Here is a 22,730-nt window from a genome sequence, read left to right on the forward strand (position 1 = left end):
CAGTGGGAGTTTCTATTGCCACCGGAAGTGCCTCTACGAGCTGCCGCTGCCACGATTTAAGCTTGCTATCTCTCTGGCTGGGGCCGTGCAGAGTTGCCAGATCCTGCTGTCACAAGCACCCACTTGGAGTCAGGTGCCCCAAAGCTGCAGCCATATTATTCTGAAGACATTATACCACATTACAACCCGAAATATACGTTTATTAAGTGTTTTGACACCTAAATACTTTTTGAATAACCAATAAATAAAAAATGTATAACCATTACCAGTACCACAAACACTGTGTTTATGTTTGATGTCTGCAAACGTCCTCGAGTGCTAAAGTGAGGTAGATTGTGTTGTAATTACATTTTAACACAGTAAATGCAAAAACATGTTTTAATGCTTAAACATTAGAATTTACATTTGTAGCTAAATTGGCTAATGATAGAAAAGGAGGGAGTGTCCTACAAGTAGGTTCCACTCAGGTTCCACAACAATGTGTGAATGTCAACTTTCCTGTTTTTTGTATCACCACTGTTTCTATATGGACATGACCACCATTTATTCAAATTGGATGGATCTGATAAGCCGCCCTCTCCGCATAGACCTGAAATAAGCTCTAGAATTGTGAGAGAGTAGGCTTCAGCCTGGGCCAAGATTTTCTGTCCAAACCTGACTTAGCCTGAGAGAAAACTAACCGAGCTCAACCCAAACCTGACAGGATTTCTGTTTTTTGTGTCCATACCCGACCTGAGCCCGATGTTTTCCCCCTGTCGCAGACATGTGCAGCATAAAAAAATCCTTCAGAAATCTATGGTCTGAAAATTCACACTCTTGGTTTTCAAAATTAGTCTTCTTGGTGCTGCACTTTATCTTTCACATCATTTTGAAGTAGAGCTGAGATCTGAAGTGGACTCAGATTTGTGAACAAAATGTTCTTGATCCAATCATATAACTGTACCACCAGTAATTCAATGGAAAGAAATAGAAAACTTACTCAATTGCCCATTTGATAATCACCATGTTACTTTATTACAGGTATCCAAATATAGATATTGTAGGGACCATTTTTTGCAGGTTTTTTCTTCAGAAATATACAGCCTGAAAATTCCGATTCTTGTGTGCATCACAAACATGTTTTCTGATGGTGTTCACCGGTCACCTCTCTTCTTTTGTTATTCTGCTTTTAAATTTCCTTTTTTTGCTTCAGAAAAATATTCCCCGACAGGAAAGTTTTCTTAACACCCCTGAACATCTTCAAAGGCTGAACAATTAAATATCCAGGGAATATTGTTTGCAGGTAGAGTATTGGGACTCTGCTTTGTTTTCTGTTGTATTTCTCAACACTTTTTGACATCATCAAGCACCTCCTCAATGCAGCGATGCTGAACACATGCTAACCTTTAACCTGGCAGTGGCAAATTCCAGTCAGGGCTCTAAATGGACAAGTAACAGCATTTATTGAGTCTTCCTGCTTCTGGTTTGGGTGGTTTATCCATCTGCATTTGTTGCAAACAATTGAATCAACATGGGACCCTGGGTTTTTAGTAAAAGTGTGTCAGGAGGAACAGATTGGCAGCCCCTAAACACTCGTCGCACTTGTCTAGAGACCACACCAATATTGTGCCAATACTGAAACTATTGCGTTTGTTACTTTATCACATTCATCACCGCAATCTAAAACTTTATTCTGTGGTATGAGGACACGTGTGTTGTGTTCATTTAGGAATGTGAATATTTAAAAGAAAAATAACCACACAACAGTTTTCAGGGTGACACAACAGATACACATGTTAAGCGTTTACCCGAACTTTTGATTACGTTTTGGTGTCCGCCATTTTGATGTGTAAATATGACAGTTATATTGTTATATTTACATCCGGCCTGTCAGCGCGGCCACAACACTGTCAGCGCGGCTCCAGCCTCCGTGTAACGGCGGAGCAGCAGCATTGAGGGAAACCGAGACCGGGCGAGCTAACGACGCAGTCATGAATAATCCGCCGCGGGCCTCCTCCGGGTGACCGGACCGGCTCGAGTCTCAGCCTGCACATGACGACGGATACAGTGATGGAGTCGAGGTAAGAGCAGCGGGTGTTTGTGGAGGAGAGAGAGAAGAAAAAAACAAACGTGACCTAACGTGAAACCGGCGCGCGACGAGGGCGGTGACAGCTCGGGAGGACATCGTCCCGTCCACCATCTATGGCCCCGCCGCGATAAATAACTAACCCGTGCTAGCTTAACACCCAAACACCGTTTCACCCCCCCCCCCCTCCGGTGCCCGTTACCGAATTACTCCGGTAACGTTAGCAGCGTGAGCGAGAGGTTGCTAGCGGGCCGGTTGACGATGTGCAGCCGAGGCGAGTGAAAGACAATACGCGGTGGAACAGGCACAGACAGAGGTCGGTATCATGATGCTAACTTAACGTGGGGCTATGATAACAACACGGATAAGCTAATTAACCCCGGCCAGCACCGATGGAACGGTTCCCCCTGCTACATAGCTAACAGTGACCGCCACCAGCTGATCTCAGGACGGGAGAGGCCCGACCATTGTTGTTGTGCTCTTGTAGGACATTTAAAATTCACATGTATTTATGAGGAGACACTCAAGACCTTGAAAGGACAGTGTGGGCTTTAAAACACCTGTTTGTTTAGCTTTAGCATGCTTGCTGAAGGGGGGGTGAACAGAGAGAGTTCATGTTATTCAATCAAATTCAATGATGTCTAGAAATGAGCCTCCTTTTACCTTGTAATACGATGCATTGACCGTCATGTTATAGTGTGAATTAGAATCATGTTCATGTTAAAGTGTGATTTACAATATAGGACAAGATGTTGAATATCCCCTGTACTTGTCCTATATTCTAAATCACTGACCCACATGCTGTAGTGTGTGACTGCTGACTTTGCAGCATCAGAGATCACATCCATTTTCATGCAAGGCTTCATCCCCAATCTGGATAAACATGCCATGAGAATCAACTGTTAAAAGCAAATGGACTAATGCATAATCATATGCCAATTTTATTAAGAGATATTCTCTAGTATATCTGTGGTTTAGTGTGGTTCTGCTGGATGTAATGTGAACGTCTCCCCCTCAAAGGCAGTGTCCAGTGACAGCTTCTGTTTCCAGTGTTCGGGCACTGGCCGGCACAGTTGTTTCTATTACACACATATCACACACACACTTAAGGGTTTTTCTGCATGAGATTCACTTTGTGTGTTGATCATTCTCCCTCCCATTTATTATTTGCTAATGCATCTGTACCCGAGAGGCCATTCTCCAAGCAGGCTTGGTAATGTCAGTGTAGTACAGATGTGCAGCACTAACTCAATTACACATGCACTGCAGAGAGCTCTGCCAGCCGAGTCTCTGCACTTCTGCTGACTTCAACTCTTCCTCTGCCTCTGAGGATTACACAGCAAATATTCCTGGAAGTGATTGTCACGTGTTTTGTTTTGTTTTTGTCTCATTTACCAGGTCGAAGACATTCTCTGTCCAGTGTTAAACTATGAGTGAAGCTGGTCTTTGTGTCTTCATCGTGTGAATTTACTAATGCTAATTGATGTGGCTTGATGGCTATTTAGCAAGACCTGACTGAGGCTACCAATCCTTGTTCAAAAGTAAGAGCGTACATACATATTGTGCATGGTACCACACAATTAATTGTTCGACTCAAAGATAGAAATAGTGTAATTTGTTAACTTGCACTTGTATGCTGCCCAGTCATGATACTGATCTCCATCACGCATTCTCTCTTCTTCAGCAGCTAAGTGTATGTGCCGGTGACGTCAGCCATGTTTTGGAAGTTTGACCTGCACACATCTTCTCATCTGGAGGCTATACTGGACAAGGAGGATGTCACACTCGCTGAGCTCATGGATGAGGAAGATGTGCTGCAGGAGTGCAAGGCTCAGAACAGGAGGTCTGTTTACTGTGAGCTGTAGAATTCCAGCAGCACATTAATATAATTACACTTCACCTACAGTCAGTCCTGCTAGTGATAACTGGTGTGTCTTTTGTCATCATTGCGGATTTGTAGACTTCTCCTGTTCCTGTGCCAGGAACAGTGCATGCAGGAGCTGGTCTGTATGATTACTACAGAGCCCCCTGCTGGTGGAGAGGAGACACAGCGTTTCAAGTAGGTGTCCTTGGGTAGAATACTCTTATGAAGTATACTGTATACAGGAAAAATGAGTTGTGGGGCTGCACTTTATTATATATCTTTTACGTCATTTTAAAGTGGAGCTGAAATCTGAAGTGGACTCAGTAGTGGAAACAAAATGTTCTTGATCCAATCATCTAACTGTTCCAACAATAATTCAATGGAAACAAATAGAAAAACTACTCAATTGCCCATTTGATAATCACCCTGTTACTTTATTACAGGTATCCAAATATAGCTTGTGAGCTGTTGACATGTGATGTGGGAGTGATCAATGATAAGCTGGGTAATGAGGAGTCCCTGCTGGAAACTCTGTATGCCTTCCTGGAGCAGCCGTCCCCACTTAACCCCCTCCTGGCGTCTTTCTTTAGCAAGACAATTGGGAACCTCATCACACGGAAAACTGAGCAGGTAACACCAACACACACTATCACACACTCAGAGAAGAGGACTGTCGAGATTTACGTCATGAAGATTGAGGGGTGATTACATTAAGATAAAACGGGGATTACTCTCCACCAACATGGTGGTTAAGTTTTATTTCTCTTAAAATGGCAAAATGCAGTCGTTCCAACACACAAAGCAGGTTCCACCCTGTTAGTGGCAGGGGTGAGACCTGAGGATGGTCAAGGTCAGTTTGCGTGTCTGTCTGCAGCTAAATGACTATAAAGGCTGGGCTGTATAAACATCTGACAGAGCAGAATTAAAAGAGCATACTGACTGATATGCACTTTCATGTGGACATGTTTGAAATGTCTGACATATCAATGTGTCCTTCAAGAAATAATATCACACTTATTCAGGATGATATTCTTCCTCTCTACAAAGAGAACTGTTGACAACAAGGTTGCATGTTTCTAATTGTGTGGACGCCAGTGTTATATTTTGTGTTATGGTGTTTTCTCTGCTTTGTTTAGGTGATTAATTTTCTGCGACGGAAAGAGGGATTCCTTTCCCTGGTCCTGAAGCATATTGATACATCAGCCATGATGGATGTGCTCCTACGACTCATCAGCTGTGTGGAGCCAGCCCCTCTTCGACTCGAGACTCTTACTGTATGAGAGAAACAGACCCAGATTCATGCTTTTACAGATTATACACTGATATTTTGTGCATTTATAATGTGAGCGTTTGTTCTTAACAGTGGCTGAATGCAGAGAAGTTGGCAGAGAGACTCGTAGAGCTTATTCACCCTGAGAGAGATGAAGAGGTATAAAATATACTTTCACCATCAGTCAGAGACCCGTGAATACACAGACCACGAGACTGAATGCCGACGTGTGTTTTGTTTTTTCACAGAGGCAGTCCAATGCATCTCAGACTCTGTGCGACATCATTCGTCTGAGCAGAGACCAGGCCAATCAGCTCCAAGATATTTCACAACCTGACCCTTTGCTGTCTGTGCTGGAGTCGTAAGTCAGACATATGTGCAACCACATGCAAACACACTCTATTAAAGGATGTGGAGATGACAATATACTCCATTGTTTCTGCAGGCAGGAGTGTGTGGAGCAGTTGTTGCAGAATATGTTCTCGGGAGAGAGGACCGAGAGCTGTATCGTCAATGGGATTCAAGTTCTTCTCACATTGCTGGAAATCAGGAGGCCTGTGTGAGTGGGAAACTTGAAAGCAGTTTTAAACAGTGTATAAATAATGTAAATGGTTAGGGATCCATAGGGATCACAAATGCTATTTTTAATTTGATCCCTGACTTCCATTATTTTTCTTAATTTTCTCCAGGTGAAGTTGGTCGCATCTCTCCTGTTTGACCATTTCTTAAAACATTGTGTCCATTATCTGTTTTGATATGTATTTGACAGGGTGGATGGTGTAATGGATGCTCAGGGATTTGAGAGAAGTTACACTGTTAACAGCAGCATCTTGTTGGCCATTGAACCACACCTGGTACACTTCCACCAACTGCTTCTGGAACCTCCTAAGGTAAATGGTTATTGGGCTGCATTTATATAGAGTTTTCCTAGACTTAACAGCTTCTAAAAGCACTTTACACTACAAGTCACATTTACCCATTCTCATACACATTCAAACAGTGCTTCTATATCCAGTGCTTTATTCTATCTCACATTGTGATGGAACAGCCATCAGGGACAATTTGAGGTTCAGTTTTCATCTAGACCAGTGGTCACCAACCCATCAATCGTGATCGACTGGTCGATCTCTAAAACATTCACTGTCGATCCCCGTAACTCTCTGGACTCACTGGCTGTGGTTGCACCGCAGACCAGCTGTGTGGCGGTTGTCTGTTGTTTACACGGGCAGCTTGTTCGCTACTGGCGGCGGAGCTGCTGGTGTATCTACTGCATTTCCTTGAATACAAGTTGGATTATGTACTAAACTAAACACCAGGACACTACAGTATGGAGACTGTTTTTTGCATCTTCCGGTCTTAACCGGTAACAATCAAAGCCCTGTTAGAACAAATGAATGGATTCAGAAAGTGAAACGCTGAAGGCCAAGGTTCAGTGCATCATCTTAAAGCGACTTTTGATTGGCTCCATAGATACTTATTTTCCACGTCCAGGAGGCCATAAGTTAGCAAAGTGCTAAGATAATAATATAGTAATTATTATAATATAAAGGTTTTCTTGAATTGGGAGCACAGTGTTGACATTTTGCAATGTATAGTAAGAAACATTTGCAACAATGAAACTTTCAGGCACCAGTAGCCTGTAATGTTAGCTGTTGTAATATGAAATAACTCATGATAAACACAGTATGATAGGTATCAATTGAAAAATAACAAAATTCCTGTACAGTAGTATGATTTCATTCGGGTGCCAGTAAAACCCATGGGATGAAAACTGAAGAGGGGCTTGCCTCACACTAAGATTGTTCTTTCACTTGAAGAAAATCAGAGCACGCTATAAATATCAAGACATTTTAAGTTGGTCCAAAGCTGAGTTTGATGAGCAGCAAGCCTCTTTTTCAGTAATTTAGTTTGACTGCCACGTAGATACCTTTTGCTTCACTGTCGTCACACCTGTATGACAAAACTCTGCTCAAGCTTCAGACTGTTATTTCCTAAATGCCTATATGCCATCTGTGTACACTTTTAGTAAGCATGTCTGTGTGTTTTGAACATGTTTAGAGACATCCTATACTGACCAGCCTGGGTGTGCTGAAGGAACCACTGGGAAACACTCGTCTGCATGTAGCTAGACTAGTTGCCTCTCTGCTGTACACCAGCTCTGCCAGCCATGCAGTCGTAGCACAGGAACTTTGCAGACTTAATACAATGGACCTGCTTCTGGTGAGATGAGCAAAAACACTTTCAAAAGCAATTTCAAACTACAATGTTGTGAAAATGTTCTAAAGTCCCTTTGGAAAATGTAATGCTTTTTTTCAGGACTTGTTCTTCAAGTACACGTGGAACAACTTCCTGCACCTCCAAGTGGAGCTTTGTGTTGCAGCCATCCTCCGACCCTGTGCCCATGAAATGAGACTCCAGCCTGGTTTGGGATCTCAGGACAAATTCAGGCTTCATCAGGATGCATCACAAGAGCAGGCTTTTACTGAGACCCCCACTCCAGAACCTTCAATCACCCCTGAAAACTCTGCACATAACTTAATGGTGACTCATGTAGGTGTCTGTGTTTGTAGCTCGAGGCTTATGTGGCATTTGATCTACTGCATGGGCCGATGTGGCTCTTTCTGAATTAAAACAATCGATTGACCCCTTGTTTTTCTCTCAAAAGTTGTTTCATCACTGCCACCTTGTCCAGAGGATTCTTAAGGCTTGGGAAGACAATGATAGAATACAGTAAGGAGCTGTGAGATGATGATTCTGTGGATTTTGGGAATAGGGAGACTTGTGTTACACTAAAGTGTGTTTCTTCTGTTTCCAGATCAGAAGGTGGTATGAGAAGAGGTTATATGGGGCATCTGACCCGGATTGCCAACACAGTGGTCCACAACCTGGAGAAGGGCCCGGTTCATACACAGATTAGTAGCCTAATCACAGGTGTGTGTGGACAGTAAATATAAAATATATGAATACATGCAAGATAGTGATAATAAAAAGAGAAAATAGAAGAAAGCAATAAGAGTATATTGATGCACGTGTCTCTCAGCTGGAGTATTGTTTTCTCAATGCCGCTGTCCTTGTGTTTTTGGATGTAGATCTGCCAGAGGACTACAGAGGACGCTGGGAAACCTTTGTGGACCAGACCCTGTCCGAGACCAATAGGAAGAACACCATAGACCTGGTAAACTCAGATAAATATTGACAGTAGCTGGTTGTAATCATACACACATGTAAAACTTTTAATGTTACATTTAGAGCTTGGTATTACCACTGATTTCCCTAAACTATTTGGCTCTGATTCAACAAGTCCATTTCGAGTCAGTGGTGATTTGGTTAAGGATATTACAGTAACAATACCAATTTTGCTTAAATATAAAAGACAATGAATCCTCTAACCTGGGGTATTATTAAAAATATTAATGTTTTCATGCAGTTTTTTTTTTTTGAGCATGCAGAGAATTAAGATGTAACTTCAATGCAAATTCTTTCCCAAGGCGGTTTGTTTCACTTCAGAGGTTTTTGATGTGATGCTTTCCACAGTTTTTCACCTGCACTTTGCAAATGTTTTTCGTCTGTCTTCAGGCTTGGTGGTGCCTCCAGTGGAGGAGCTCCCACCACGTTAAATGTCCCTTGTCTATTGTTGCATAAAAAGGCTGGCTGCACAATACTCATGGCTTTATGCTCATGTATCCAGGGGAATAGAACATAGACTGTAAACGGCATTAATAAAAGATTAATATTTGGCTTTTATGAGTCTATTTTGGATTATTGAAATGAAGATAGATAATAGAAATCTAATTTAAAAACACAGCCCAAGTACATTTGTGGTGGCATTTCCCTATTTAGGTTGGCACGGGAAACCCACGTCCTTCCTCAGAAGATGATATGGAGAGCCCCTTCCCTAAAGAACTGACACTCCAGCAGGTACACGTGCAAAAGCACACACACAAAAACACACAGTGGGGCTTCTTTTATCAGCTATCGTCAGATAATCCAACTTTGTGATGTGTATTTTAGGCCTTTTCAGACTACCAGATTCAGCAGATGACTGCTAACTTTGTGGATCAGTTTGGCTTCAATGACGAGGAGTTCACTGATCATGACGACAGCATTGGGTAAATTAACTGATATTCACTTTCTGAGTGTCCGTGTCATCTTGTCACTGTGAGATGATGGAGTGGTTTCTGATGTTATTTCAGGGCGACGTTTGACAGGATTGCTGAGATAAATATCAACATCGACTCAGGCCAGGACAGTGTGAGTTTATTTACATTCTCCACTTTATTCACACATTTGTACTACATAGTTGTATTCCTGAAATCTTAACGGAAAAACTGACCAATACACACTTACAATTTCTTACTTGTACATCTCACATAGAATTGTACATACTTTTAACATTACAGGGATTTGATTAGATGCTTACAAAACGATGAATTCAGGTTTCATCCTAGCATTTGTTGTACAACATTACATCAGTATTAATGCACACTGCTAAATCTTTGCACCATGAAGTTACCCACCTGTCCTTTGCAGGCTAATACCGCTGTGTTTGAGGCCTGTTCCAAGGAGAGGATTCAGCCCTTTGACGATGATGAAGAGGACATCTGGGAGGAGAAAGAGATCAACTATGCAACACAAACAAAATCCCGAAACAGGTAGACGCATAATCAGAGATGCAGATGCAGATGCTCTCAGCGTTTGGAATTATTTGTTTTAAATTATTTTTTCTTTGCTTAATCAACGTACTAAAATGTTTTGTTTGTTTCTTCAAGGTTCGGTGGGTCACAGTCCTCCCAGAGCCAAGTAGACAATAAGGCCTGTGACAGGGCATCAGCTTCTGGCACTGAGGTCTCTGACAGCGCAGCAGACTCCGACTCAGAGGAAGGAGAGGAGCCCAAAGACGCCTCAGATCCTTTCTCAAGCCAAGGCCAGACTGAGGCAGCAAAGAGTGAGACAAGTTATATTGTATTGTAAAGAATAAAGAAAAAAGAAATTCGTGCACGTCCTCAGGACTAAAACAGGTTTTGTATAAGCACCTCATGCAGATGGCGCTGGGTTCATATGCAGGCACTGGCTGGATAGCAGACTTCGGGGAGGTGAACTCGAAGGCTCCTGCAGCAGGCGTGGGCTTTGCAGCGTGGGACACGCCACTCTCCCAACCAGCTGCCGCAGATGGAGAGGAGAAGGGGTGGGCCAAGTTTACGGACTTCCAGCCTTTTTGTTGGTGAGTCTGGGTATGGTCTAAACATGTGAGCAACGTAAAGATTGTTTACACTTTTAACTGAAAAAGAAAAATACTTTAAAATAACATCAATCACTTTGCCTATATCAAGCTGAATAATACAGTTTAAGTTTATGTGGAACTGGCGTCTTTCTTTCTTCCCAGTGATGTTTGACATGTAAATGTATTGACTACTCTGCATCGCTAATCACAACTCTGAAAAACTCAGAAAATGTTTGCATTCAAACCGTAGACACACAATAATGAAAATACTCCACCTCAAATTTAAAAAATGTGTGTTGTGTTTGAGCAGGTTTTCTTATCTGTTATAAATCCCCAGCTCTGAAACAGGCCCTAGATGCAGTTCTCCTGTGGACTCTGAGCTCAGCGGATCCGAAAACACCAAAACAAACCAGAACCGTAAGTTTTTTACAGTGTGGCAAGTGTGGAATTATTTTGATTATATGTCATTTAAATGCCTTTGTTCTCCACCACTGATTTAGAGCTTCTTTTCAAGTGCACATGTCATGTCCCCAGATGGATGTTAATCATCTACACAGGCAGGCATGACATGGATATAAATATGCATTTTGTGGTTTTAAAATACTGAGTGTCATGTTGAAATATTAAAACTGACAACTACAATTACATTTTATACAATAAACGTAACATAATGAGTTGTGACCATTTCGTAACTTCATTTGCTCAGGATTAGAACTTGTTTTTTTTTTCGGTTGGTAAACCTCTGCTGAGATAAAAGTAGCGTGACAGTAGGGCCCATAGAGACACATGAGTGCAGGGTAAATCTATGTGCATGTGGCAGCTCTTATCTGCTGCTTCTCTTAGCTCTGTGATCATTTCACTTTTCCCTTGAAGCAAACGTACGGTACATCCAATGTTTAAATGAGAGGATTTCCTCTTCCATCTGCCTGCAGCTTGTGTGTGGAGTGTGTGTGTGGCGAGAAAAGCTCCACTGGTGGCGTCAGACAGCTCTTCCTCCAGCAGTTCTGACAGCGACGAGGAAGAAGGCAAGACTGTGTCTACATCCAGTGAGACGGTCACCACAGAGACCATCACTACTGGTGCTGGCAAGGAGACCATTCGGCTCACCATGGATGCTAAAAATGAGAGGGCAGTCTTCAGCAGGTAAACATGCTCACGCAGCTCACAAGTAGCAGCTCTGTCTGATTGGTATCCTCCATTTCCTATTGAACTTCCATGTGCTTTTACAGACCGTCCTTTCCCTTCCACACGTTTTCCCACACAGTTTTACTTCCGCCTTCCCTGTTTTTCTTCTGATATCGTCCTCCTCCTGTCTGTTCCCTCCTTTCTCATCTCCCCTTGACTCCAGAGTATTCAGACCAGCAGTCAGACGGTATGTCTCTCACTCTGGAGTGTGGAATGCTTTCCTGAAGTTGTATGAAGGATTTAAGAGGCCATCACAAGTACAGATGTGCCACATGTTTTTGTTTGCTTGATGTGTTTAACAGGATGTGGAGTAACAATCGCTTGTGCCATAATTCAGGCCAGGTCTAATTCATAAACAATGTACTAACCTAAGACTGGTGACTTGCAGGTTCTAGACTAGGCTCATCCCATATCCTCAAATGACAGCAATGACGCCCAGCATGAAACAGTTCACTCAGCATTGTAGAAATCAAAGGGTCCCTTAACTTGTACAGTTACACCAAAAACTGAGAGCAGTGTACGATCATTCACTGTGGTTTGATGATACAGATGATTTTTGTCTCAGTCCTAACACTGACGAGACTGAAGTTTATATGATTTTTTAACTATCAGAGCACCCACACTACTAACAGTTTGTCAGATAGCATGCGATGAACAAAAGCTACTAGCAATCCAACATATCAGCATCTTAACAAATCAATACATAAGCAAGTTACTAACAAACAGTGCACCTAAGCATGCTACAATTAAACCCCTTTAAGTCCTGTTACTCTCCTACACTCTGACTGGCCATCAGGATTAGCAGGACACATCACGGTGGGATGCTGAATGGGTTGGACAATTAAAACGTTGAAAAGAAAAGAAACAAAGTTTTGCCTTCTCAGACAACAAGGCTCTCTGTCTTTTGTCTGAGATTCTGCTACTCCAGAGTAAACTTAAGGGAAAACAAAAGCAAAGCAAAAACGAGGCTTATAGGGAATCAATTAATATGCAGATGATGTTACTATTCAATAGTCATTACATTATGTAATCAACACTAACCTCATGATGATGAGTTAAAGCTAAAAACTTGACTATTGCCACCTAATCTTAATTTGAGAGGAACTATCTTTTCCTGTGCAGTCACAGTCTGTTGTGTGGTGGCAGCACCAGAACAATGGACACATGGGTTACTGTGTACACTGGACATGTTTAGAACCAGTGTGGACTGAGTTGAAACCAACTGTGATGAACTTCAGCCACTATTATCTACACTTTAATTGCGGTGACAATCCCCTGGCTGTCATTCTAGTTTGTTCATTGTTTGTTTGTTTCTTTCAGTGAAGCGGTTAAGGTGCCAATAGAGGGGCTCACAGTGCAAGACACAGGGACAGGCAATGATAAAGACAACGAAAAAGGAAAGAATAATGGAGACTGTCCCAACCCAACAACTGCCAGTCCATCTAACCAGTCAGCTGCTGTCACACAGTAAGTGTTTGGCTGTGTGATTAAATTGGTAACACCACTACACTTGACAAATGCTTCAAATCCCTGGTTACGCTTAAAAAATAGGTCTATTGCTGACACTTGACCTCTTAAGCTACATTATTCATATATTATATAGGTCTTTCCCTGGTTATGGGCTATTTTTGTAGTTTAGGTTGTTTTCCTTTTTTTGCTGAGATCTTAATGTAGAGATGTTGAGTTCTTCAAATCTTTCATTGCATTTAGGATTATTAACCAGATTCCATTTACATCTTTTGTATTTGGGTGATAGCAGAAGTCTTGGTGGAAAATATTTAGCAGATAAAACAATAATTTCTGAATCTCTGTCCTTTTTTTTTTTTTTGTTTACCTTACAGAGAGACGCAGCCCTCTGCTAATGGACCGGCCTAGTGATACGGTACAGGGACACACACAAAGCACTTATCACCACTTCATTCAATATACAGCCATGGCCACGCCACCTTTGCTCCCCGTTAGCATCTCTTCAAAACCCCTGTCTGTGTCCAAAGAATGGGAGATCCTTAATGTCAAACAGCCCTTAACAGTATGTATGTTGGATGGCACAAATCTGCACATGGGCTGTTACTGCACTTCATGACACGATTAACTCTGATCCACGTCAAAGGAGAGTGTGTGTTCTGAGCATTTCATCTTGCCGATAGCCACGTTACGTTACATACGAAAGATTTCTAGATCAAATTTTTACATTGAACCTGGGAAAGTAAAGCACTCTGGTGACACTAGGTGTGTGAGCGCCAGCTGTGGCCCTCAAATCTTAAGAAAACAAACACATCAGTCTGACATTTGGATTAAGATTATGGATTAAATTCAGCCTCAGATTTTCGGGGCATTAAATTACAGCCCAGTGCATTTTTCTAGAAAAGCATTTAATTGTTTACACTTTAGTAAATAAATTGTATTTAAATTGTCAGCCAAGATTCCAGAAGCCAAGATGCTTGCAAAGCTAGCTGCCATTTTGTCTTGAGCATTTGGATGTACATGCCGGGCAGATGATTTATTAGTGCAAATGTGAGTGATAATTTGGCTTTTTTCAAACTTGCAACCTGAACATTTCTCTCTCGACTATCTCATTAGATTTCTTTACTTTTCTCATGTGGAACAGGAATTCTCTCTTTTTTTTGTTCAGTTAGGTAGTTTAGAGGTGTGTGTGTGTGTGTGTGTGTGTGTGTGTGTGTGTGTGTGTGTGTGTGTGTGTGTGTGTGTGTGTGTGTGTGTGTGTGTGTGTGTGTGTGTGTGTGTGTGTGTGTGTGTGTGTGTGTGTGTGTGTGTGTGTGTGTGTGTGTGTGTGCTCTGTCTAAGGTACAAGAGTGCATTCTCAGGTCTAAGGAGAGGTATGCAGATATAAAGAAAGCACACCTGTGTAACACACACACACACACAGACAGTGGCATACACATGTATACGTGGCCATACACACGTGCAAATGACCATGACACACAGTGATGTGCACATACCAATTCATATCACCCTCAAAGCTGTTTAAATGTAATATTGTGAAATTTGAACCTGTATTAGGTTGTGGCTCTTCTTGGTAACATGTAATCGTAATATAAATGTAAACAGTATATATATAAACATTATATCTATTTTTGGAATAAATCCAGTGTATGGGAAGGCGGTTGTTTTGCAGGTTGCAACGTGTGTATCGTATGTGTGTGTTGTACTGTTGAAATGAGGCAATAATGATGTCTGTGTTTCGGTTACTAGCCCAGCATCAGCTCCTGATCCTCTGCTACATGCTTCCTACATGGAGGTTTGGAAGTGTGCGTGCGAGCATGAATGTGAGTCTGCAGTACGTCTTCCATATTGTTTACCTAAAGGATAGTTCTGGTTTTTGTCAACTTGGGTCTCGAGATTTTAAGTCATAGCTTTGAAACAAACTACCAGAAAATTGAACTTGAACATAAAGTAGTAGAAAAACATTCATCACAGTCTGTATGAAATATGTCCAGCTTCAACTATGACTTTTTATCATGTGTGCACACAGTTCTTTACATATGTAATGAAGGATTATTGACAACTAGAGTGGAAAAAACGTGTTATTTAATCCAATCTTAATTTGAGAGGAACTATCTTTTCCCAATCTCTGCCTAATTGAAGCTCCTTTTTAAAAGTCCAGTGTGTAGGATTTATGGGATCTATCAGCAGAAATAGTGCATAAACACCTGGAATTAACAAACATTGTGTTTTTGTAACCTTCCACAGAGTCTACCATGTTGCACCACCATGTTTTTACAGTAGGCCAGAACCAATGACTGTATATAAAGATGGATGAAATAACAGTTGGTGAACGGATGAAACATAGGTCATATCCCCATGTTGGCAGATTGGACATGGGCTAAACCAAATGGACAAATACATTTTTTCCAAAGAAGTTTTCTCTCATTTTAGGTACTTATTCACACTGATGTATGTGTAACTGTTCATTGTTTCTTTTAAGTTATTTGATGCTATAAAAACAGCATTTTCATGTTGGCCATCCATCCGTTAACTTCGCAATATAAAACTTCAACATTAGATGCTACTAAATCCTACACTGTTAATCTTTAATGTGAGGATTTGTAGCTTTTCTTTGTCTAATGTGATAATAAACTGAACAAACTATTTCCTGACAAACAAAAACACTGTAGATCAAAGATGCCCTGTTGAGTTTTCTCCTAAACAAATAACGGTTGTTTATATTCGGTGTTGCTCACTAAAATGCATCGTGTTTATACTAACAGATGTGTTGAGTGCATTTCCTTTCTCAAAAAAACTCAAAGCAGACATTTTAAATCCTGCGTTGTCTACATTCATGTTTACTTGTTTGCTGTCTTCCGCCATTGACTTGTTTAAAATCTGTCCAATTGTCTGACGAGTCGTAGTCCCTCCAGCCATAACCAACAGAAACCATCAAATTGCTTGACCCAAGTTGAAATAAACCAGACTGATCCTTTAAGTCTGCGAATGCTGTACATGTCGTGCTTTTCTTTATCTTTCTCCTCGTCTCTCTTTCTCAGGGCAGGAGTTGATTTTAGTTGCGTAAATGCCAACAGAACGATACACGTAGATTGTTGTATTTATTTTCAAAGCACCTTTTTCAAAGAAGCACTTTTGGTTTGTATTTAGTGGGTTTGGCTAACCACCATATTATTCCCTGGTGGGAATGTTTGACTTGAACGCTTGAATCATGTAGATACTTAAGATATATTTTCTCTTCAATGCTTTCTGCCAAAGTGTGTCTTCCCGCCAGTGTACAACTGGTTTTCATATCTGTGAAGTAGCCTCCTTTTTCTCGCAGTGGTCTTACAGGTCTAGATTTATCTGAAGCCGTCTCTGTTTGATCCCTTCCTCTTGTTTTTATTCTTTGAAAGTCATGTGACGGGGGTTATCAGCGGTAGAAGACGATGCCACATGTAAAAAGACTTTGAAGTTTCATCTTAGATCACAACGCTTTTATGTGCTCAGCGCTTGTTTGAAGTGGAACTGCACCGAGAATTAGCACTGCTGCAAGTCAGGGTTAGAAGAAAAAGAGGGCTGGGTTTTTTTTTGTCAGGGTTTTGTGCACTGTCCAGTTTTGCGTCTGACCCTTACCTTTGTATTTTTGTGCACTGTGTGTTTCCTTCACCTGGTGAGTGTGGTGCGTGTGCAGTCTAGCTACGGGTACGGTGTGATGTTATGCATTATGACATGAGGTACGATACTGTCATCTTTAAGTGCCATTACGTTTGCACATTAGCCTCATTCACCTCAATGGGAATATGCTGTGTTGAACATACAAGCCCAGAATCTTTTTGATGGGACAATGGGTGTTAAGCTTTTGCTTCATCCCGTTGTCTGTTACTTACACTTTGGTTTAAATCTCTCCTAATTTAGCTTCTTAAATCCGTGTGCTAGTGTGCGTGTGTGTGGGAAGTGGAGTGAAAGACAGCTGTGTCGTACAATGTTCTTCGTTCACAAAGCGGACTGATGCTGGTGATTTTATTTTGTTTTCATTTAGAGAGTAATGTGTCTATTACCTGTTGTCAATTTAGCTTGAACATTCAGATATGAACTTAATAAATGTCAAGACGAAAATAAACCATGAGCCTGTGATTGTTTCTCTCTCTCTCTCTCTCTCACACACACACACACACACACACACACACACACACACACACACACACACACACACACACACACACACACACACACACACACACACACACACACAGAACAAACACAGAGACAGGACTTGATCTTTTAAATATGTTTACCTTTGGGGCAGGTGAGTGTGTGGATTATGTTGCTTCCCGCTTGTCGCTGTACATCTCCTGCCGATGTGAGCCAGACACACAAAATCAACGTTACACCATCCCCTCCAGCTGTAACACAAACCTGCTCAACACATACTGTACATCTCACTGTGCTGCAGGGCAGAAGTGAAGTTCGTTCATGTGACAGTGGGGGAGGGAGATGAAGACCCCCTCTTCTTTTGTCTTCACACATTTTTCATGTTCTAAACTTTTCAGCTGGTGAGTCAATGTCCATATATCATTGTGCCTTTTGTGCTGGGTGTGTGTTTTCATTCTTTGACTCAGATGCACCATGTATGTCATCACATTCCTCTGTTTGTTACAGACACTGAACACACCTGCTGCTGCGCTGCCCTTCTTCTTCTCGCCCTTCTTCTTCTCGCCCACCTCCCTCTTTACAATCTCTTTCCACCTTCTACCATGTCCAAGGAAAACCACCCTTAGTTTGTCATCTGCACCTGCCTGCTGTGTCTGCGTAGAGTGAGTACATGTGGAGAAGTGTGTTTGTGTGTGTGTGTGTGTGTCATGGGTGGAAAAGAGGGAAGAAGGCGGAGTTGTGTTCTGTACATAAATGGGTTGTGGAGAAACCTGCCTGTCTGCTTGGAGCTGGGAGAGGAGGAGCCTGTGGGGTGTGGGACTCCAGACAAAGGAGACATATACACACTGACACTGGATCTGTGGAGCTAAAGGAGACGCAGACAGCTGCACAGCTTCACTTTTCCGCTCACGATCCTCAACTCCTGCAATACTTTTCTCGCTGTGTGTTTTGGAAAACTTTTTTTGTGTGTGTGTGTTAAAAGGGGACGTTGTGTTTGTCAGCTGTATGGCTCCGTTTAGAGAGCTGAGAGATAGTTGTGTTGGCACTGTGGTGGCTGTCCTATGCTGCTTGTAGTGTGTAGAAGTGTGCATGTGAGTGTGTATGAGTATGATTGGGATGGAAAAGGGGGGCTGGCTTGACCAACTGCTCTGGTCTTAGCTTTACGCCATGGGGGGTTGCCATAGTTACCCCTCGGCGACGGAGGCAGACGGCAAGACTCTCCAGCCTTCTGACATCAGCAATGACAAACAGTGAGTTAACTATCTTCTTCATGTTTCAGTTTCCTGTCTAAGTGTTTTGCATCTACTTTTTTAAAACCATTTATACTTCTTTATTCTGAAAGAACAAAAACTAACATTTAAAAAGTCATAACCCTAACCCTAGCTGGATATTGTTGAAAAAACATGAGTAGAAATCTTGCTGCACATGGTTTACTGAGGAATGTTCTCCAGATAAAGGGAGAGAGAGAGAGAGAGTGTGTGTGTGTGTTACATATTTGTCTGATGGCATCAGTGGAGGTGGATTCCTTCAGCAGCGGGAACACACACACACACACACACACACTAAGAAGCAGTTTGAAGCCAGACGAGAAAACACTGTGAAAAACGCACTTTTATCACAGTCACTATGCAAATGTTTGCTCTGGGATGAATCTTCTGAGAGACGGCTGGAGCGAGCACACTGGTGGGGGGGACTGTTTATCTCACCCTCAGCGCAGAGGTAAAGGTAAACAGGCGGCTGGGAGCAGGAGAGCAGGGTCACAGAGGAGCATGTTTACATACAAACACAACATGTGTGTTGTGTAGCTCCAGGTTCACTGTGTTGTTTGCATGCTGACAACTAGTAGCCAAGAGGCGATGGCCGAGTTAATACCATGGAGCTGGAGCAGAACAGGATGTTAACAAAAGAAGTTCCTGTGGACATTGGAGAAGCTTGTCACGGTTTGGGTTTGCACTGCGGTGCCTTTGCACAGTTAATGTTTACATTCTTCTCTATTCCTCCCTCTCTACCTCTTCTGACCTTTACTTTGGACAAAGAGCTGCTGTTTGGAAAATTAAAACAAATTCTCCCTGCTCTGTCATCACACACACATTCACACCAGGGGGGAGTGAGGCCTCATAGAGAGCGCAGTGTTTCCCTTATCACAGCAGGCAAGGTCACACTGAGTAAACGCTCAGCTGCCGCATGTGTGGACGTCTGAAAACCGAACCTGGCAGCTGCTTTATTCCAGCACACTTTGATATATTCTCTTCAATCCAGTGCAGCGTGTTTAAAAACAGACACAGAGCTCAGTACCTCTGTCAGAGAGGCCTTCCTGTTTTGCATGAAGTAAAATCATGCTGCCAAGTTTGACTTTCCAGTACACTTTCCATACACAAACATGATTCATTTCCCACACTCACTCTCCAGTAGTTGGTGCCACTGATAACATAGCACTACCTGTAGCTTATCAGGAGCATTGTGAACTGCAGCCTGCAGGCCTCAGCACTGATGTTTCCCAACATTACGCCTCCCATTAATTTGCGATGACCACTGCAGTAGCTTCATTAACAGTAATTACCCCGGCTCTGAATTGACTGCCTTCATTACATAAACTGCTGCTTTATTGGACGCTCAGCTCTGCAGTTAGGGCTGCGTTTGCATGTGTGTGTGTGTTCCAGCCACAGAGGGCAGGACAGACGAGAGCGCATCACAGACTGTAAAAGGTGTTATCTACTGACTGCAGCAGGAGTAATTAATCCTCTGACCTATCGATTGTTTTACACCGCAATATTTTCTGTCCCTCCGTCCTCCTCTCTGCTTCATTACCTCTGCACTGTCCTCCCAAGGGGAATTAATAACAATAATCTGGAGGAGCGTCCGTATCTGCAGCAGGAGTATGTGTGCCAGCAGATCACACGCACAGACATGTTGGTCCTCACGGCTCTGCCGCCAGGCGTAGACAAGGCCGAGTGGCTCGCCAGCAACAGTGAGTAAAAGCCATTCTTTGCTCTGCTGCTTATCCTTCCACACACACTGCAAACAGACAGAAATAGGATTATCCACGATGTGTAATTTTACTTCCTCTGGATTTCTTTCAGCGGTGGCATTTTTCAAGCACATAAACCTGTTCTACAGTGCGCTGTCCGAATTCTGCACGCCCACCACCTGCCCAACTGCGTGTGGACCTGGCAACATGTATGTTATTTCAGAAATATGGCACAGCACTTAGTTGACTGGTAAATCCACCCAAATCCCAAGAAGAAGAAAAACAGTTCCAAACTTTGTCCTTGTGGTATTTTATCATGATTTATGTGCCAAGCTCCACCCACAGATCTTAGATTAACAAATGACAGAGGGGACTGAATAAACCAGAAAGTTGTCTTTGTAAAAATGAATTGATGATGAATACTTCTAATAACAGTTTCTGATACTTGTGTTGCACAAATTAAATCTATTCACAGCCGATGTAAAAATATTGTTTTAGACATTTCACCAAGCAAGTGAAAGTCTCAAAGCCTTCAGGGCTTGGGTGAATTTGACCTTTAATTCTTAAACATCTCGTGCAGTTCTTCTACTACAACGCAGCAAATAGCTGTGACATTAAAGACCAAAATGCTTTTTTTTTATCATCTACTTTAATGCATTATAATCCAGGAGTGGTGTGTTAAACCTAAACGACTGAGTGTGGCAGTTCATTTTTCACCTTTTGAAACATCCATCCATTTATTAACTATACCGATTTGTTCTTTGAGAATCATCGGGGGGGCTGGAGCTAATCCCAGCCGACATTGGGCGAGAGGCAATGTCAGTGTATCACAGGGCCAACGTACAGAGACAAACAACCATTCACTCTCACATTCACACCTATGGTCAATTTAAAGTCTCCAATCAACCTAACAACAATCGGCATGTCACCGGACTAAAGTACCTGGAGAAAACGCACGCAGACACGGGGAGAACATGTAAACTCCACACAGAAAGAGCCCAGCTGAACCAGGATTCAAACCTTCTTGCTGTGAGGCGGCAGCACCACCCACAGCACCAGCAATTAAAAAAAGACTTGAGCTTCAGCCACACCTTTGAACCACATCTCTCAGTCTTCATAAAGGAGTTTACTCAGCTATCATCATGTGATCCAGGAGCAGTGTCTTCACTTTAATCCTAGATTCCTGCTGGAGGGTTGTGTTTTTAGCTCTGAGCACATTTTTCTTCCAACAACAAATCGAATCTTACCCGATCACATTTTGTTTGAGAGAACCTCCAATACTTCTGACCATTAATAAATGTTTACTATTAAAGTTCGATGGTTGTCCCCAATGACTCTGTGTGTTGGTGTTGTCAGGATTTATGTCTGGACCGATGACCACGGCCGGAAGCTGAAGTGCTCGGCTCCGCTTTACTTTGACTATGCCATGTCTTACATTCAGGACCTCCTCACCGATGAAGATGTGTTCCCCACAAAAACAGGTGAAATTGCATCGACATCGTCTCGTGTTGCATGACTTCACATCATGTTCCAGTTTCAGTGATAAGCTGTTGTCTCTTCCCCTCTTTTCCCAGGTTCAGCGTTTCCAACAGGGTTTGTCTTTCTGGTCCAGAAGGTGTTTCTGCTGTTATTCAGGAGCCTGTCCCACATTTACTGGTCCCACTACAGAGAGACAGTTGCTCTGGGTCTGCAGGCGCACCTCAACACACTCTTCACACACCTCATGCTCTTCTGCCAGCAGCACGCGCTGCTCGAGCTGGAAGACACCAAGCCGCTGCAGGACCTCATCGCAGCTCTCAGAAAGCAAGGCTGAAACTTAAGAGCACACACACACACATTTTCATCACACTTATTGAATTTTGGAATGTGATTATATTCTCTCTGAACTCTCTGGGCCAAACTTCAGCTTCATTCACAGCATGGATTTTTCTTAAAGGTCTGGAAGTTGTATCCACTTGTATATAATTGTCATCGGTTATTGTGATTATGTGTAAAACATACATTTTGCATGATAGTGTATTTTAACCTAATGGTGCATTTTTGTATTTTGATAAGGTCAAGATCTTCAAGGTCAATCGTGTCTTCCTCGTTGACTTAACACAGAAATCATTTAAAAACAGAATTGTCACCCGACTCAGACCATTCACAGTTAATATGAACAAAATGTGCCATAGTTACTTTCTGAATATTTTCCACAAACCTGGAACGGTGGTGTGTCCATGCAAATGTGATGACATTGTTGTGGCTGCATCTATATTGAATCTCACAGCTCATCTCTTTATGTATGAATCTGAGCTCTGTAATAAACATTTATCAAGGACACGTTTTCTGGATGTAAGTAGATTCAGTATCTGCTCAGTGAACTGTATCTTAATACTCCAGTACCGGCTGGTTAACTACTGTCAACGTGTCTCCTGGTCTTTGGTTTGACAGCAGCGCCACCTGCTGGCAGCTCAGGAACACAGCACATGTCACAGTTTTACCTGCACTCTCACTGAAGATACAGTTTGATTTGTTGGCTGCAAAATATCAACATTTTTCATAAAGTATAAAATCTAA

General features: G+C 42.3%; 2 protein-coding genes across 6 annotated transcripts; both read left to right on the forward strand.

Moving 5' to 3' along the window:
- The first annotated feature begins 1,740 nt into the window (after positions 1 to 1,740).
- ppp6r2b (protein phosphatase 6, regulatory subunit 2b) lies at positions 1,741 to 14,250 on the forward strand. Of its 5 annotated transcripts, none has more exons than XM_034587225.1 (26): positions 1,741 to 2,060; positions 3,464 to 3,606; positions 3,750 to 3,908; positions 4,026 to 4,124; positions 4,373 to 4,559; positions 5,066 to 5,203; positions 5,293 to 5,358; positions 5,448 to 5,560; positions 5,645 to 5,758; positions 5,969 to 6,089; positions 7,258 to 7,419; positions 7,516 to 7,749; positions 7,865 to 7,929; positions 8,015 to 8,130; positions 8,289 to 8,374; positions 9,040 to 9,117; positions 9,211 to 9,308; positions 9,393 to 9,450; positions 9,730 to 9,851; positions 9,969 to 10,144; positions 10,264 to 10,420; positions 10,758 to 10,837; positions 11,353 to 11,563; positions 11,769 to 11,792; positions 12,926 to 13,072; positions 13,447 to 14,244. In XM_034587225.1, exons 3-26 carry the CDS (start codon positions 3,781 to 3,783, stop codon positions 13,478 to 13,480), a joined length of 2,814 nt encoding a protein of 937 aa, XP_034443116.1. In that variant the 5' UTR covers positions 1,741 to 2,060; positions 3,464 to 3,606; positions 3,750 to 3,780; the 3' UTR covers positions 13,481 to 14,244. The 5 variants fall into 5 exon arrangements, with proteins under 5 accessions (XP_034443116.1, XP_034443119.1, XP_034443118.1 ...); XM_034587227.1 differs by lacking the exon at positions 1,741 to 2,060 and adding an exon at positions 2,124 to 2,381 and having other exon boundaries at positions 7,516 to 7,740; XM_034587224.1 differs by lacking the exon at positions 1,741 to 2,060 and adding an exon at positions 2,125 to 2,381.
- Positions 14,251 to 17,958: 3,708 nt separating this feature from the next.
- On the forward strand, positions 17,959 to 22,494 carry LOC117762703 (MOB kinase activator 2). Its single transcript, XM_034587233.1, has 5 exons — positions 17,959 to 18,453; positions 20,032 to 20,171; positions 20,284 to 20,380; positions 21,528 to 21,652; positions 21,746 to 22,494. The coding sequence occupies exons 1-5, from the start codon at positions 18,371 to 18,373 to the stop codon at positions 21,982 to 21,984; spliced, it is 684 nt and encodes a 227-aa protein (XP_034443124.1). The 5' UTR covers positions 17,959 to 18,370; the 3' UTR covers positions 21,985 to 22,494.
- The last annotated feature ends 236 nt before the right edge of the window (positions 22,495 to 22,730 follow it).

The sequence above is a fragment of the Hippoglossus hippoglossus genome, chromosome 6 (genome assembly GCF_009819705.1).
Source record: "Hippoglossus hippoglossus isolate fHipHip1 chromosome 6, fHipHip1.pri, whole genome shotgun sequence".
NCBI classification, from domain to species: domain Eukaryota; kingdom Metazoa; phylum Chordata; class Actinopteri; order Pleuronectiformes; family Pleuronectidae; genus Hippoglossus; species Hippoglossus hippoglossus.

Bases quoted from the DNA above. Each gene is read 5' to 3' on its own strand.
- ppp6r2b (XM_034587225.1), top strand. From the start codon at position 3,781: ATGTTTTGGAAGTTTGACCTGCACACATCTTCTCATCTGGAGGCTATA. The intron at 9,451-9,729 runs GTGAGTTTATTT...TGTCCTTTGCAG, and splicing joins TCGACTCAGGCCAGGACAGT to GCTAATACCGCTGTGTTTGA. The intron at 13,073-13,446 runs GTAAGTGTTTGG...TTTACCTTACAG, and splicing joins CAGTCAGCTGCTGTCACACA to AGAGACGCAGCCCTCTGCTA.
- LOC117762703 (XM_034587233.1), top strand. From the start codon at position 18,371: ATGGGGGGTTGCCATAGTTACCCCTCGGCGACGGAGGCAGACGGCAAG. The intron at 18,454-20,031 runs GTGAGTTAACTA...TGTCCTCCCAAG, and splicing joins GACATCAGCAATGACAAACA to GGGAATTAATAACAATAATC. The intron at 20,381-21,527 runs GTATGTTATTTC...TGGTGTTGTCAG, and splicing joins GCGTGTGGACCTGGCAACAT to GATTTATGTCTGGACCGATG.